Genomic DNA, 16391 nt, shown 5'->3' with positions numbered 1-16391 from the left:
AGGAAGCTTGCAAGGCCGACTACCAAATACGGTGATACATACCCGCGATGCTGTGTCCGGCCCGTCGTTGATCCGACAGCTCGCCTAAACTTGCCGCGGCCCTTCTTGCTCTTATCGACTATCAAAATATTTTTTGACGATCTCATCCATCTGCCACAGCAGGGAGCAATTGATTTCCTTGCGCTCTTCTTTGCACGTCAGCAATTGACAAGAAGTATAAATCATGGCGTCCAAAGAAAAATCCACCCGCTTCCATCCCTACGACACAACCAAAAAACCCAAAATCCACCGCTCCAACGCCGACAACAGCAACTCCACTCCGAAACGAAAATACAATAATAACACCACCCAAAAACAACCTCAAAACAAAAACTCCACCGGCGACAAGGGCCTATCCATCAATGACCTGAAGAGACGAATCCGCGATGTAAAGCGTTTGCTCACTCGGGCAGAGAACTTATCGCCCGAAGCAAGGATTGTGCAGGAACGAGCGTTGAAGGGGTATGAGCGAGACCTGGAGCAGGAGCAGGCGCGCAGGCAGAGGTCGGAGATTATTAGAAAGTATCATTTTGTTAGATTCTTAGGTTTGTCTCTCCCATTTCCCCAATCTACGAGAATCTACGGGACAGGATACCTAATAATACATCCGTATAGATCGCAAAACAGCAACAAAACAACTCCGCACCGCACAGCGACAACTCGAAAAGGCGAAACAGCAGGAAGAAGACAAAAGCAAACTCGCAGCCCTTCAGGGAAAGATTGATATGGCTCAGATTGATGTGAATTATACGATTTATTACCCGCTTACGGAGAAGTATTTATCGCTCTATCCGCAGGAAAAGAAGAGGCAGGTCGTGGAGGGCCATAACCAGAAAGTTGCCAATACAGATGATGATGATGATGATGAGGGGGAGGAGGAGAGTGTGGATGAGGAGATGCAGACTTCTGAAGATGATAAGCCCTCTGAGAAAGAAGGAGAGAAACCGCCGATGTGGGATATAATTAAGAAATGCATGGCGGAAAAGACTCTGGATAAACTACGGGATGGAAAGCTGAATATTGGATTTGATGGGAAGCCGATACGAAGTCTGGATGGTACGGCGGCGACGAGCAATGTTGTAATGAATACTGGCAAGGAGAAGGCGGAGACGACGACGAACAGGGAGAAAGAGAAGAAGAGGAAAAGAAAGGAAGTTGAAGCGGAAAAACCTAAGGAAGATGAGGAGGATAGTGATGGTGGATTTTTCGAGGAGTGATTTTCACATCACATTTTGTCTGTTTGTTGCATGGACGAATTGTAAATTTTCTGTCGATTGTATTCTCAGCGATCAGCATACCGTTTTCTCTTTCCACCTGGATCTACAAGTAAGCCATGAATCATAAATGAATGGATTGACACGCTATAATCCGTATTTACATGCTTTCGACGCTCCAAATGTAAACGTAAAACATGAGATGCAACCAAACAAAACCACCTAGCTGCTCCCTGGTGTCTATAAAAATGTGCAAAGAAGTGAAAAAATCATGCCATGCCATATCAACGCATCAGAACCTTTGCTGATGCCAAACTACTCAATGTCATCGAGTCTGGTCGGAATGGGATTGGAGGAAAGAAGGAAGAGAATGAGCTCTCTGGCTCGATGTAGTCATCCGATGGGAAGGAATGTGCGATGGACATCAGGGATGTTCCTCTTGATAAGCCTTTGAATGAGATGGGAAATAACATGTGGAAGACAAATCACATCACTGTGCATCCGCCACTTCGGGCGCGACGTCTTCCTCCAACATAAACATCAAGACTCAAATCTTCTTCTTCATCGAACTGATACAATCTCTCGGCTTCACGAGCACGGCGCCTGCGTCGTCTTGCATTCGCTCCTCCAGCACCGGCTTCTTCCGTCGCCATCATGTAATCTGCCCATTTTCGATCAAGGTTGTTTGCGGATGTAAGAGATCCGCGAAGAACACGTTTTGTATGCTCGTTGGCAGTCATCTGCCAGCCGTGGAAACATTTCAGTTCGATGATTTCCTTGGGATAATAGGCGATAACGGTTGGTGTGGGTAAGCTACTGGAGGATGACGTCGATGAGGATGGTGAACCTGCACCAACTCCGCTTGTTGATTCTTTGACGGTGACCGTAGTTTGATTCTTCAATGAGCGAGGTATAAAAGCATTGCTGGATAATACCTCTCGCACACCAGCCCAGGTCACATTGATGCAGTCGAATACCACAATGCGCAGTCCAACTTTGGGCAAATCCGTTCCGTAACCTCTTTTGCGGACGAGGGAGCTCGCCTCCATAAGACACAAATCTGAGACTCGGGTGTTGTCCATTTCAAGCGACCTCAACTGGCGACAGTTTTTCAACACCTGAAGCATTCCGATATCTCCGATGCTATCACAGTAGCTAACATTGAGGTGCTCGAGGACGTCGGAACAGGGTGATTTGGCAAGCTCAACCAATAGATTGTTCGTGACATTGTCGAGATCTTCCATATCAAAGTGACTAAGTTTCGGGGTAGTTTGAATAACATCGACGATAGAGTCGTCTGTGAGTTCCGTACATTGAGAGATCTGAAGACCTTGTAGAGCCGGAACATTATAAGCAAGGCTGCTGAGACCCGCGTCCGTTATGTTCGTGCATTGATGGATGTCCAGATGTCTCAGCACTCGTGGCGGAACAATAGGTCTGTCTGTCAAGACGTCAATTTCAGGATCTCTGCCAACTATGAGCATTTTGAGGCTTTCATCTGTGATATCTGTGCGATGAAGAACCAGTCTCTCCAGTGTATTCTTCTCGAAGAGACATTCCATGATACTTTCGTCATCGAAGCCCGCGATCTCTCCAGCACGCAAGTCTCTGAGATTCGAGCACGATTCGATGACTCGCTTTAGACCTTTAGTATCGATGTTCAAGCACCATGACACGTTCAGTGTCTCCAATTGAGAACATGTTTGTGCGATAATCTTCATAGCAGAATTGGTGACGGTGGAAAGCCCAGAGACATTGATATATTTCAGGGAAGTATTTCGCAAAAAGAATCCATTGAGGGAGATTTTGTCGATTCGACAGCCCTCGACCGAGAAATTGACCACATTCCGGCAAGCACTAGAAATCTGTTCGCCCTCAAATAACCATTTCTCGCGAAGTTGCACGCAACCACGTAAATTGAGATCTCGTACAAACGGTCCCGCCGTCGTGATAATCTTCATCAAAGCACCGCTTGAAATCTGGCTGTAGAATTCCGAGGTATCGATTTGGTACCATAACTGCCCATCAAAACACATATCATGCCACGCTTTGGACACCAATGAGCATCTGACAATCTCCTTTGGCGTCAAATAACCGAGTATCTTTGTTTTGATTTCATTGGGCATGTCGTTCCAAAAGTCCAGAGTCCTTTTCGTGTATCGAGTCTTTCCTTGAACGTCGACAATAGTTGCGTCGCCCTCCAAGGTCTCAGACAGCATGTTCCGAGACGCCGATGCTGGTCTCAAATCCGCCGGAAGAGGCACAGTCGTCTGTGACCCATTACGAGAACCGCTGATCGCGCGGATCCGTGCATTTCCAGACGCAGCATATGTTGGCGAAGCGGTTTCCAGACCGCCAGATAATGAAGTAGTAGGATCACCCCAGCATTGCGCCGGTGATAACGAAACACACGATAAAGAAGCCTTGCGGTCCCTTTGATACCCAGTCGAAAGGGATCTCGTTCGTCGTAACAATGACGGGCTCGAGGACATGCGTTGGAGATTCTGCAACAGCCTCCTCCGGCCCTTCAATTTTGGAGGCTGCTCCATTGGGATCTCACCGGATGCTGGAGATGTCGGGGTTGTCGGAGAAGCCGTGCCAGAGATGATGGTATCGTTTGCAACGGTAGCGGCCATGGTGATGAAGTATTCGGATGTCGTCGGTTATCTACAAGAGTAAACTCAAAACTCAAGCACACAAGAATTAATTGAACAAGCCCAAAACCCCACGCGCTGTTTACGCCGGAGAAGCGAAGAGTTGTAGCATTGGCGGTATTTGTCTTAGCAAGTCATAGCGGGAGTATCGGAAGGTCGGGTGTGTCGTGTCTAGCGCTATCAGACGGCCTGTTGAACAGATATACGAATGCCGTAAGTCTGATTGCGATCGACTTGAATAATAAAGACGTCAAACAGATTGACGAACAAAACTCCGATGAACCGAACAGACAGGAACAATGGTGAGAAAGTCGAAGTCTGTGGACAAAAGGCCAGAACAAGAGAGCTGAGCCTGAAGCAGGATGACAAGTTGGCCGCTCGGTGGGCTGCAGACCGTGGATCCGTGGTTCGGGCGATGAAGGGCTGGAACAGTGGAAAGTCAGGGTAGAAGCAAGCGATGAGGCAAACACGATCCCGGGAAAACAGCCCCAGCGTCGTGTCTATGTAATTGTGTCAATTATTGCCTTCTCGGGATTGATTGGGGACGAGAAGAAAAGCAGAAGAGTCAGAGAGATAGAGAAAGAGAGAGAGAAGAGATTGACCGAACGAGTCTAGTCCGAGACTGATATGCCAGAGGGGAGAGAGCGTTCGAGTGGAGGGAGGGAAGGAGGGAGGCAGCGGGGGGCAGCAGGCAGTCCACCAGTCACTGGTTAATAAGCGGACGGGTATTCGTAATAATGTTTCGTACTCGTTGCTTTTACATGTACCGTCCTCTAAATTTAGTCTTTACTCCACCGTATCGAAGTACCCAATACGTGTCTTGTCACTTATCGGCGTGGAACAAAGATGCTACCAACTGACCAGGTCATTTTCAGCCGTATGCATTGCCTATCAACCATATCCGACAGAACACAACGATCAGAGACCCGCGATCGTTTAAAATACAGGCTAATCCACCACCCCCGCTAATTCATGTCCTTAGCGCAGTGATTGGGTTTTATCGGATAACACTAGAACGACGCTAATGACTTATCGATTAATTATCGTGCTATCGATAGGACTTAGCGCACCGGTTGGGAGTCCCTTTAGGCATAGTCCGTTGGCTAGTCGTTATCGATAAGTTGGTTGTACACTAAAAAAAACTCCACTCTGTACACCACTCTACTGTAGCACGTACTCTGGAGTCTGTACGATGTGTATACACTTCGGTAATTACACCGGAATACCGAGAGTGGCAGTGGTTGGGAGGTGGTAGAAAAGGTCCAAGACATTTAGAGGGTCGAGGTCAATAATGTGCTGGGTGGACTCTGTGGTCAGACTGTGGCCACGAATACTTGCCAGTACCACCCCCAACCCGGCCACTGAGCTGGCCTACCGACTGGGTCCGAGACAACTCGCACGCGAGCATGTCGCCTGAGCCACTCAGCACTAGCCAGTCGAGGCAAAGAAATGTGAAAAAAAAAAATAATAATAAATAATAAATAGAAGTGCTCGCCTGATCTTTCTCCTTGCCTGGTGCCGATCATGTCATTTGCTGAAGATAAGGGTTGTCAATCATTTTATCTCTTCGCAATTCAATCCGAATACGACGCAATAGGCAATATGGATTAGATTGTTTGGAGTCTACACATCGACACAAAATGCAACCAAGAAGGTTTAGGAGGCACGAGGCAAATTTCTTTGTTTAGGCTGGATACCCAAGGCATCCAAGTCCCAAGTACGTACACTAACTTATCACCACGCCACTCACATAATCCCATTTTTGTATCGTATTTCAACGACGTAACGAAGACAAAAATCATGAATAGATAGGAATGTATACTATAATAAATAAAGTAACTAGCTTCAAAGACCGTGAATAGCAGACCAATGGGTATCTTGCGTTTCGATGCTTCTATCCAATGAGAAAACCACTATGCTCGATCGTCTTTTCGTCCTCTTCGTCCTTCGTAGGTATTTATTGTTGGTTCATCAAGTCGGGTCAGGGTCATAACAGAAAAGTAAAGGCGGTAATAAAGAGTGATATATGACAGCAATTGTTGTAAATGAGCATTGCATGCTCAAACCGTGACCATCCACGGATGGTCAACCACTTCAGATATTGTAATTCGATTATCCACGTCACGGTCGAGCATCCTGCGAATGAGATCGATGCAATCCTCGGAGAATGGAAGAAATGGGACCCGGAGTGGGTGATCGAGAATTTCGTCGACATTGTAGAAAGGATTCTCCTTGTAGACGATAGTGTAAAGAAGGATGCCTAGAGCCCACACGTCTTGTTCTTTGCCGCGGTAGGATTTGCCTTGGAGGACTTCGGGTGCCGCATAATCTACAGTAATCAGCAACGATACAAAAAGCCTAGAGAGGATGAGAACTTACCAATAGTGCCCACAAATACATCAAAGGGTCCATTCTTGATATATGCCGCACTGCCGAAATCAATCAACTTGATGCGTCCTTCTCCGTCAAGCACAACATTTTCGTCTTTGATATCTCGATGTACCACCAACGCCTTGGTGTGCAGATGGTGGATGGCATCCACCACCTGTTTGAAAATGTTTCGGCACTCGCCTTCATCCATGTTGGATTTGAGCTCTATATAATCGAATAAATCCATTCCCGGAAGACCGTGCGGGACCATTTCGATGTAGTAATTGATCTCGTCCTCGAAGAAGCCCTCCATCTCCACGATGTTCGGATGTCGTAGGCCATCTCGTCGAAGATAATCGAGAACGTGAATCTCCAGTGGTACAGTCCCTAGTCGACGATCGCGAGTCCAGGTATCCACTAAAATTCGCTTCTTGGTGACATACTTGAGCACCATCTTCTTAGCTGGATTCTTCTTCAGTCGTGCCAATTTGACCTGTCCATACGCTCCTTGTCCCATCTCCTCGATAATAACATAGTCGGAGATTGTTCGCTTCTTGGGTGCTTCTTTAATCAAAGGAGGTACACGAACTGGTTCGGGCATAGATCGGTCCGCTAACGGTGTTGACGCCGCCTCGTTGAGTTTATGGCTGAGTAGAGATAGTGGAGTCTTGTTATCCAAAGATGGCGTGTTAGAATGAGACGGCAATGTAGGAGTTGGGGAAGGTGTGCGTTGTCCCGACTGGGTTTGGTGGATTGGTATGGTTGGCTTCCTTTCTGTTGCTGCCTGGTCATTGGAGGGAAGACCACCGGTCCCAGAGTGCATCTGCCTAGAGTAAGTAACCCATAAAGCATAGACGACTTCAGTTACTGCAATTGTGTCTGCCAATTCATCGTCGTCATGATCACTATTTTCGCTCTGGTGAGTGGGTGACCCTTCTTCCCGCTTACTTTGGCTATCGGGGAAAACAGTTTCACTTTTGACAATTCGCATTTGCACGTCGATAGAAAGCCGAGATCCATCCCGATGTCTCGCTGGCAGACCTTCAGACTCAAGAAAGATAGAGATGGCGTTGCCTCTATTCTCTCGAAGTAACAACAAATCCCGTGCTCGTCGGAAGCTATGTTCTGGAATCACCATACCGTCCACAAGCGGCACTTTATCTTCCTCCGTCAAAGTAGCAATAAATTTTTCAAATTCCGGAATAAGTTCAGAAATATGGTGTCCTTCGGGACGCTCCTGCCCAAAGAGGGCAGACGAAAAGACCGAATTCGAGCTGATAATGTTGAGTGTAGTCGACGATAAAACCATCATACCGGCGACATGAGGAAAACTAGACACTCGTAACGACCTTATATCCCCATTAGGGTTCTTCGTAACCGTTGTCGGTATGCCACCCTTCCCCGGACCACGTGCGCCGAAATATTTGAGATCGAGAAGTCTTTCAAAATTACTTACGCATTCTGCCGGCATTTCTGGGAAGAGAGTCGTAATCGGGATATCGCTCTTTGCAACGTCGTGGCCCCAAATCTCATCAGCGTCGCCCTCTACTTTAGTGAGTTTTCCACTTTCATTGTATGTGAGATATGCCACATTCTCTGTTATCTCCTCAAGAACCCAAATCAAACCTCCACGTTTTTCCATGACCCAAAAACTAGCCGACCCAGTTGCTCCGTTACGCTTCTGGATTGGCACTACATCACCGCACAGAAGCACTCCGCGAGACTTGTTTGCTGGATGGTTCGGTTTCCGTGGGTTCCTTTTGCTCGACCCATAACCATCATCTGTCTGAGCCCTGCGACCAGTCTTTTGCCGAGACGACGGCTTGCTCAACAATTGTGCTGTTACTCCATTACCCCTTGGCATATTGAAGCGAGGCTTAACGTTCGAATTAGGAAACTTCGCGGTTGCATCAGTTGTCGGGTCCTGAAGCTTTGACTCAAGCCACTGTCGCCGCTCTTCTTGAACCACCTCGAGTATGCTTAACTTTCGGACTTCCGACTGCGTGACTCCAAAGACAAGACAAGCGAGATCGTTGGCCGAGATGATTGTCCAGGGAGCCTTTGCCTCTGTCCTAAAGACAGCTTGAGAGACCGGTGTCCATTTGCTGCTATGAGTATGAAGTACAGGGCCAATTCCCAGTGCCAAGTTGTATCCAGGTGAAGCCAAAGAGTCGCCGGCAGGATAGGGTTGTGCCAAAGTTTCCATGAGTTTACTTTGCAACGACAGAGAGCTTAGATCGGTATATGTTCGCTTCAAGCTGACCCGCCTGGAAGCCGGAGCAGATCTCAGATCTCTTCGGCGCGAGTAGCCATTGTCGTCATAGAAGGGACTCAGAAGTTGACTATCATCGACAGCTTCGGTGGCGTCCCCAGGATAGCTCGGGAAGGGTGAATGTTGGCTCGTGAGTGTAGGGCTATGAAAAGACCTCTCAAACACGTTGTCCGCTTCAGCTTCCGGTGAACTGGTGATAGGTCCATTTAGACCACCTATTTGCCGACCTTGTGATTCTCGATCCAACACACTGGCCTTGGACAACAAATCGACCATACCCTGAAATTCGGTGTCGCCACTTATTCGAGCCTGAGCATTAACGAGACCGGGACTAGTAGCCGCCCAACCCAATCGATCTTTCATAAAATCTATTGACCTTTTGAGAATGTTATGTCGAGTAGCGAGCAATTCCTCGGACCGTTGAGCGAAAGAGAACGAATGAAGGGATTCGGAAGGAAAGCGGTGCAGATCTTCAAAGGGAGGGACTGTTCCGCCTGATGGGACATATACCGATGCAGCTCTGGACGACGCACTCGAACGATTGGGTGGGGAGTTGTGCTGGCCGACGGACGATGTAGAAAGGTTTGGAAGCGTGAATACTCGCGATAAGGGTTGCTGTCGTATACGGTCTAGACCTGAGGGACCGAGGCCGTCAGGTTCGAGTAAAGGGGATCTATATGCAAGCCGAGCGTTAGATCCGGAATTATTGCAAGGTGAACGCAAGTCCAAGATAAGCCTCGTGCTGGGAAAAAAAAGCCCTACCGACTAAGCTGATCATAGTCATTCGACGACGTTGAAGCATCCATTGAAAGCCTCAACGGCTCTCTAGTTGAAGGAATAGAGAGATTCCCATCGCTTCGATCTCCAAGGTTGAATGAAGTTTGTTCCGGTGAAGACGAGAGTGCACCGAGAGCGGGCGACGAGAGAGGACTGAGATCTCCTTTTTCTAAATTTTTTTCCACCGATGCATTAGCCTAGACCCTCGCACATCTCACGCATACATTGGAATGCTCGATATGATACAAAAGCCAATCAACAGCTGTGCCGGTACCCTATCTTATCGCGGCCGTAGACAGTGTGTGACATTCATTCCACCTATACGATCTTTCGGAGGCAATTTCACATAAAATGTAACGACTTAGACATTAACCACAAAACCACTCACCATCGTGCTGTCTCCTGTGTCCAGTCATTCTGGTGGCTTAGTATCAAGCCCACCTCCCCCTAACAGACAGATGCGAGGTAGGTAAGGCTTGGAAAAAATCCCGGAGACAAGTCTCCACAGCGAGAAAGTGTCAAGCCTTGAGTGTTAAAGTTGAGGTATGCATGGGCGAATTGATTGTCAATATATTGTTGAAATTAGCAGCCGATGAAAATTTTGACCTAATCAGTCGTTTTCGCCCGACGAAGACCGGAGAAAAAAGAGAGAGACCGATTTGGGCGATTGACAAACGTTCGGATTAACTCTTACAGGAGAGTCAAAAGGGTGTAAATTGGAGTCAAGCCCGCCTCCCCGCTCGGCAGCTCCGACCGAATTGTTCGCTACACGTATAGACAAATGATTCAACAAAGTGAGCGAAGTGGACTGGACAAGTACAGATTGGTCAGTCTTTTGGGTAGTATAGGGGGTGGTAAAAATGCCAGTAGTATGAGAAGGAAAAATGAGCGTGAAGATTGCGGGGGAAGGTACTAGTTAGTAGGCAAGTCAATCCCTTTTACCTACATTTAGTCATTAACTTAGTTGAGGGATTGGGCGGAGGGGCTGCCAAGGATCGTGGTCAACAGTGGCCGTCTGATAGGCACGATCAGTTATATCATATTTGAGATCACCTAATCATACCATATACACTCTAGTATTCTGTAACTACTCTGGCAGGAATTGACCTGAAACGTAGTTCGTGGTCCTTTGAGTCAGCAGCCGCTTCATGCGCTCTCTCTTACAAGGTTTAACTGTAAGTTACAGACATGTCCGCTTTGATGACTCCCTGCTCCGATGGGTCTTACTATGTATGTAGTTATACTACGTAGGTATGCATGAAATCCATCCAGAAAATACATACTAATTCCAAGGGTGATTCTTAACGCCCACACACTCTGTAACCACAAACGAGATAATCATATTAGTAACTACTCTGTAAGAGAATCAGCCCGCCATTATTTGCAGGTGACGGTCGAACTATTAATTACGCTTGAACCAAGTTGAACCAAGTACTACTCCGGACTTTGCGTCGCATTCGGCCGTGATAGGTATACGAAGTTTACGGACTCTCCGTTCCTAAGCAGTAAGCACTACGTATTAGCAATCTATTCAAATGCATAAGTGAATAACTGAACACTCCATAGATTTTCGGATATATTGATTGAGAAATTTCCCACTTTGGATCTTGTACAGGCGCCGAATACTCCGGTGACTCTGATCTGTGTGGCTTTTTGCCGTTGACGATCATTTGACTTCTTCCTTTTTAGTGTATGCAAGAGAACACCAGGTTTACTAATTAGTCGCTTTGTTCGCGATGGAAAGTAATTTCAAGAGTAAAATAAATGAATACTTAGAGAAAGTGTTGAGTTGACTTACAATCAAGATCGGATGTCGGATCAGACTAAATAGTACCTACCTAACCCTCGCGACAACATCGAGAGTGGTACTTGACACCATCGAAATCGTGCACGATATACATACATGACGCGGTAGTGCCTGTTAGTTACTCGATTTAGATTGCATGCCCCCAAATTCACGTATGCAAGCGAGATAAGAAACAAGATTATGTTCAAGTACGTAACTAGATGGGGACTGTGCGTAAGGTTGGACAGCTCACACCCAATACTACGGTGTGTCAAGCGACCAAGTCAACTGAAGGTTATGACCTTGTTCGGAAAGGCAAGACAAGAAAACGGAAGAATCGAAAGAAAAGAAGAAAAGACGTATTAAGGTTTATATCTCTTTGGACATCCGAACGCACATGCCACATATCAAGCTATGACAAACACTATATATATGGTGACACATGATAGGTCATACCACCCCTATGTGAAACTGTTCAAGGATAGGCTATCTTCATCTCTCTGAGTCTGTTCTCGCTTCTCATCTCGGCCATCTCCAAAAAGAGATCCTTGTCGCGATCGTGATTCACTCCGTCGGCTTTGATCTGGGGGAAGCGATGCGGAACTGACAAAACTGGATCGGTGTGTATTGTCACCTAACATCCATGAGAATTCGGATTGAGCCAAAGGCCGTCGAGGTAGTGGTGTGGGCGTGAAGCGAGATGCTAGAGGAGGGTCAGGTGCACTCGGAGAGGCTGAAGGTGCAACTAGCTCAAAATCTGTGTCTGCGTTAGATGTTTCTGCCTTCGTATCGGTTTGTTCTTTTTCATCAAGCGCCGTCGTCTCCGTAGATTTCTGTTCGATTGCATCTTGCTTTTCTTCTTCTCTTTCGAGTAATCCCGGCTTATCAGAAGTGACCTTCTCAACACTTGTTGTTGGTGTAGATGTAGTTTTGGTCGATCCGCTCGACCCTTGAAGCTCTGTCTGAACATTCTTTATCCTTTCAACGGCTCTATCGAGTGCTTCCATAGCCTCGGGATTAAGGTCAACTGTATATTCCTTGATAAGGCTCAGATCATGTATCGCTTCTGACAGCAATCCTGCAAGGCTGTTGTCTCGTTTCTTCAAAGAAGCCACCTGTTGCACCAAGTCCACCGGGTCCGAGGTTCTTGGCCGCCTGAGTCTGGGAGTCCCAAATCGAGGGCTACCGCGCCAGGCCCTTGAAGGCGAAATACCTCCAACTTCGGCATTCGCCATATTGCGCTTTGCCTCGCTGACAGCACCCCGCACGGCCTTTGCAACACCCCACCCTTCTGTACGGCGCTGCAGTCCCTCAGACACATCTTGGAACAGCGATTCGAGTGTTCGTTGACTATTTCTAGCTGGGGATTGGCCAGACGAACTCCCCCCGCTCAGGTCTCGAGAATGACTTCGGCGGTCAATCTTTTTCAGAGATGGCTCCCTAGGCGGTTGTTGTAGTGGATCTCTTGCAAGCTGTGGAGGTTGACCTGAATATTTAGATACAAGGAATGCTCCTCGAGCGGGACTCAGATCCTGCTCCAGATATAGTCCATCATGAACCAGTGTCTGTGGACCATGATCATTAAGGGCGGGATAGCGTAATAGGAGCGTTAAAGCAGATGAGTAATCTACCTCCAGAACTATGAAAGTAATCAGCTTGATTCAATGTGACTCCTTAAGAAATACAGGAAAGAAACACTTACGCTGCCATCTAATTCGAAGCAGCATTGCAACACAGATATGGTCAATCAAAGTTGCCCTCAACCCATTTGCAAAAAGTAGATCCCAAATCAGTAATGTGTCGTCGAAGGAGAATTCTCGACCAAAGAGCAAACGAATCCAACGACTAAGGTAAGTGTCAGCTTGAGTAATATATGACGGTGTGATTCATGGACACGTACGTCAAGAATATCTGGGGTAGAATCTCAATGGTATTCAAGTGTATGGCTAGCTCATGGTCTGCAACCATGAGTAGTTCGTTGTGGATGAATTCAGAGCGTGCTACTATAGGTGCCATCTCTGCTTCGCCATTGACTGGCCTATTGTCGGTGTGCTCGTAAAATGACCGTGCAACCTGCATGACACTGCAGAAGAGGTTAAATGAGTCGCTTTCAATGTAGTTGGCGTCTAGGAGCTGCAACATAACACTTTCATCGTCCGTTGTATCGACTGGGATATGTTTTGAGGACTGGGTAACTGCGTCACGTTCCACTACCCATAGTATCGGCGCAAGCAATTCATGCATTCCTTGTCTGTATCCGAGATCGGGGTTCAGTTTTGAGTAAACGAACAGTATATCTAACATCATCGACTTTGTTGAAGGTTCGCGGAAAAAGCAGTTGTCCTGCAAACATCTTTCCACATCTTGAAAAATCTCGGCTCTAGTGGCTTCATCGTGGCGTAAAGCCTGCCAGGGAGACTGTAATCTAGAAATCAGTATGCGTTTCGACGTGGTGCTACATCACAAACATGCCTCTTCGTCTTCGGCGAGCGGATCAACTGTAGATTGAAGATCGTTCGGGTGCTTTATGTATTTGAGAAAGTGGTCCTTTAGTGAATCATAAGCACTGCGTGTGTCTGTAAGCCGATCTATCCACTTTGACCGATCAAGGTCGTCGCATAGCAGAAAGATCTAAAGATTGTCAGTCGCCCCAAACCAATCCAATAGTTCATACGACCTCATGGAAAGAGGCAAGTGATAATTTACCTTCCAGCACACCGATCGAAGACCATTTTCGCAAGGGTTTTCGCTGTCTCCAGATATGACTGCTTGTTTCAGATCATGTGTATTCCTGCCATAACCGAGAAGAGTTTCCCATCTCCGTCTGATCTCACAATGAGCGATAAGCATAGATCCACGTAGAATTGGCTGAATGACATACCTGGCTTCTTCAACAGTTTTCATGGCATCATTCAAGTATGGGAAACACTTCGTAACAATGAAGAATGTGGTTCAGCGATAAAGGCAAGTCGGGTACTCCAGGTCAACAGTTGAGATAAAGGAAGGAACCAGTGACTCGAATGACGTGGGGGAAGACACGATAATTACAATACGACGTAACAAAATTACACATTAGAGCCTATAGGGACTAGTGGTAACAAAATTGGAATTTGGAAAGGATCTCTCCGCCGCTTGCCTCTTTGCCATCGCCGAACTAACATCAGCAAACCACGAAGACTTGAAATATCAAGCGCATTACTATATCATGTTGCTTTGGTCTTAATCCAGCGTTGACCTTCTTTCTGGGCTCTGAGCTTCGTTGTTCATTTCATACTTCTCCCAAGGCGAGAAATCGCTATATTATTATGATACCCCACCGAGCAATATTCCCCCTTTGAGAGTCCGTTTATACCTATATATATATATAGTATTGAATTTACATGAAACAATATTCGGCCTGCGATGTCTGCTGACTTGCTTGCTGAGTTTGGGACAAATACAAGCCATGCTGGCTCCGCAGTGAATACACAAGGGCTTTCACAAACACAATCAAATGATTCATTCTTCGACGATGATTTCGATTCTTTTGTGTCGCCGGAACCTACAGACGCTGATCCACTAGGATATCAAGGCTATACAACAACTGTTGATAAACTTCATACTGGAGCTCCACATGTCCCGGATACAGCTACATTGCCTCCAGTCTCTGAAGGCGCCGAGGTGTTATTCGATGCTTCTGAAGATGTGAAATTAGACGGGGATGAAGACGATTGGGGTATATTCGAGACGGCCAATACCGCTCCGAGCGGCCAACTACTTGACATCGAAGATGACAACCAGCCACCGTCTACGGCAAATTACAGACCAGATTCAATAGTATCCAATGCTTCGACGTCTATTGATCTTCTTTCGCTTGAAGACAAGCCACATTCACCTCAAAGCATTGCCTCGCAAATAACTCCTAGCTCAAGACATCTCCAAACATTAAAATCACCCGCGTTCATTAAGAAGCCCCCGAAAAAGAGCAAAAGTTCGCCTAAGCCTTCTGAGGATGACTTTTTTGGCGAATGGGATGATTTTGAGGACGGGTTTGCAGAAAAGCCTCAAGTGAAAACTACTGTTTCGGCGCATAGGAATGGGGTGAGAACCAATGAAACCACATCTTATACTAAAACAGGGCAAACAACACAGTTGCAATCCACCGTTCGCCCGACCAATATCCCCCCACCCTCTGTCTTGCTCTCAGTCTTCCCCTCTCTTTTAGAGGAATTCCGCGGACAGCTTGATGGTTCGAAACAGGGAACTGCGACCTCCAAATCCGAATTTGCCACCAATCTGGTTCAAACGCTTAGAGCAGCTTCCCGGATCATTGCAGGTCGCACTCTACGGTGGAAAAGGGATGCAATATTGAGCCAAAGCATGAAGATTGGTCCAGCGCAGTCTGGAAAAAGTAGTGGAATGAAACTGGGCTCCGTTAGCAAAGGTGAATCCATCAAAGAGGAACAAGAAGCTGTTGGCGTCCTTGAAGTTTGGCGCCATCATGGATCTGCATTCAATTCGATCATACAATCGGCAGGTGAACGGCCTGTTCCCGTTATAATAGACAAGATTCGCATCATTACAGCGAGTACAGCGCAAGGTGCGCTCAAAGCTTCCCATGCTTGTGCTTTGTGTGGTTTGAAGAGGGATGAGAGGTTACCCAAACTAGATGATGATGCACAAGACAGCTTTGGAGACTGGTGGATTGAACACTGGGGCCATACGGATTGCAAATGGTTCTGGGAAGAGAATTCAAGTAAACTTCATCAACGTTGATATCCCTGATAACATCTTGAATTCATGAGTCAAACTTCCAAGTCCGACACAGAAGCAGCGGTCTCCTTCTTGATGACAAACAACCCAATGTCTTTGGCACGTACTATATACACCAGCCAAGAGATTAGCAAAGTAGATATAACCTTCCCCCTGTCGTAAACCGTACGAATCTGACTAAGGCCGTATCATGTCCGCTGGCACACCCTACGGCTTGATTCCCGGTGCCTACGATTTCTTTGTCCTACCTACACTCGACCTAGCAAAGTTAAATGCTACTGGATGCTTATCACTCCGATTAAATCGGAGCGAAAGCCGAGGTCTTGCCATCAATTCCTGTATGCACACACCCCACCTCACCCCGTTTCTCCCGAAACGTGGGGAATAGATCCTTTAAAGTCTATAGTTTTTATCTGTTATGCTTTGCTCTGTTCTATCATCTCAAACATTTCAATTCACACAAGTCAGGCTGAAATACAGCCAACTTTTCGGATATATATCAACTGGATTGTGGAAGAATTGCAAAG

General features: G+C 46.8%; 5 protein-coding genes across 5 annotated transcripts; 2 read left to right on the top strand and 3 right to left on the bottom strand.

Annotated features, from left to right (window-relative positions):
• Positions 1–223: 223 nt before the first annotated feature.
• On the top strand, positions 224–1256 carry EYB26_003206 (uncharacterized protein; the record flags this gene model as incomplete). Its single annotated transcript, XM_054262509.1, has 2 exons — positions 224–584; positions 655–1256. 2 exons carry the CDS (start codon positions 224–226, stop codon positions 1254–1256), a joined length of 963 nt encoding a protein of 320 aa, XP_054118484.1.
• Positions 1257–1738: 482 nt separating this feature from the next.
• On the bottom strand, positions 1739–3889 carry EYB26_003205 (uncharacterized protein; the record flags this gene model as incomplete). Its single annotated transcript, XM_054262508.1, has 1 exon — positions 1739–3889. The coding sequence occupies one exon, from the start codon at positions 3887–3889 to the stop codon at positions 1739–1741; it is 2151 nt and encodes a 716-aa protein (XP_054118483.1).
• A 2078-nt stretch (positions 3890–5967) lies between these two features.
• EYB26_003204 (uncharacterized protein) lies at positions 5968–9742 on the bottom strand (the record flags this gene model as incomplete). The annotated part of the gene is made up of 4 exons (XM_054262507.1): positions 5968–6236; positions 6287–9222; positions 9312–9495; positions 9715–9742. 4 exons carry the CDS (start codon positions 9740–9742, stop codon positions 5968–5970), a joined length of 3417 nt encoding a protein of 1138 aa, XP_054118482.1.
• A 1831-nt stretch (positions 9743–11573) lies between these two features.
• Positions 11574–14016, bottom strand: EYB26_003203 (uncharacterized protein; the record flags this gene model as incomplete). Its single annotated transcript, XM_054262506.1, has 6 exons — positions 11574–12751; positions 12815–12957; positions 13013–13530; positions 13585–13743; positions 13819–13936; positions 13994–14016. The coding sequence occupies 6 exons, from the start codon at positions 14014–14016 to the stop codon at positions 11574–11576; spliced, it is 2139 nt and encodes a 712-aa protein (XP_054118481.1).
• Positions 14017–14514: 498 nt separating this feature from the next.
• On the top strand, positions 14515–15867 carry EYB26_003202 (uncharacterized protein; the record flags this gene model as incomplete). The annotated part of the gene is made up of 1 exon (XM_054262505.1): positions 14515–15867. The coding sequence occupies one exon, from the start codon at positions 14515–14517 to the stop codon at positions 15865–15867; it is 1353 nt and encodes a 450-aa protein (XP_054118480.1).
• Positions 15868–16391: the final 524 nt, after the last annotated feature.

This window comes from Talaromyces marneffei, chromosome 2, assembly GCF_009556855.1.
Source record: "Talaromyces marneffei chromosome 2, complete sequence".
Lineage (NCBI taxonomy): Eukaryota > Fungi > Ascomycota > Eurotiomycetes > Eurotiales > Trichocomaceae > Talaromyces > Talaromyces marneffei.
The sequence above is the reverse complement of the archived record's forward strand: the minus strand, read 5'-3'. Positions and strand labels throughout refer to the sequence as shown.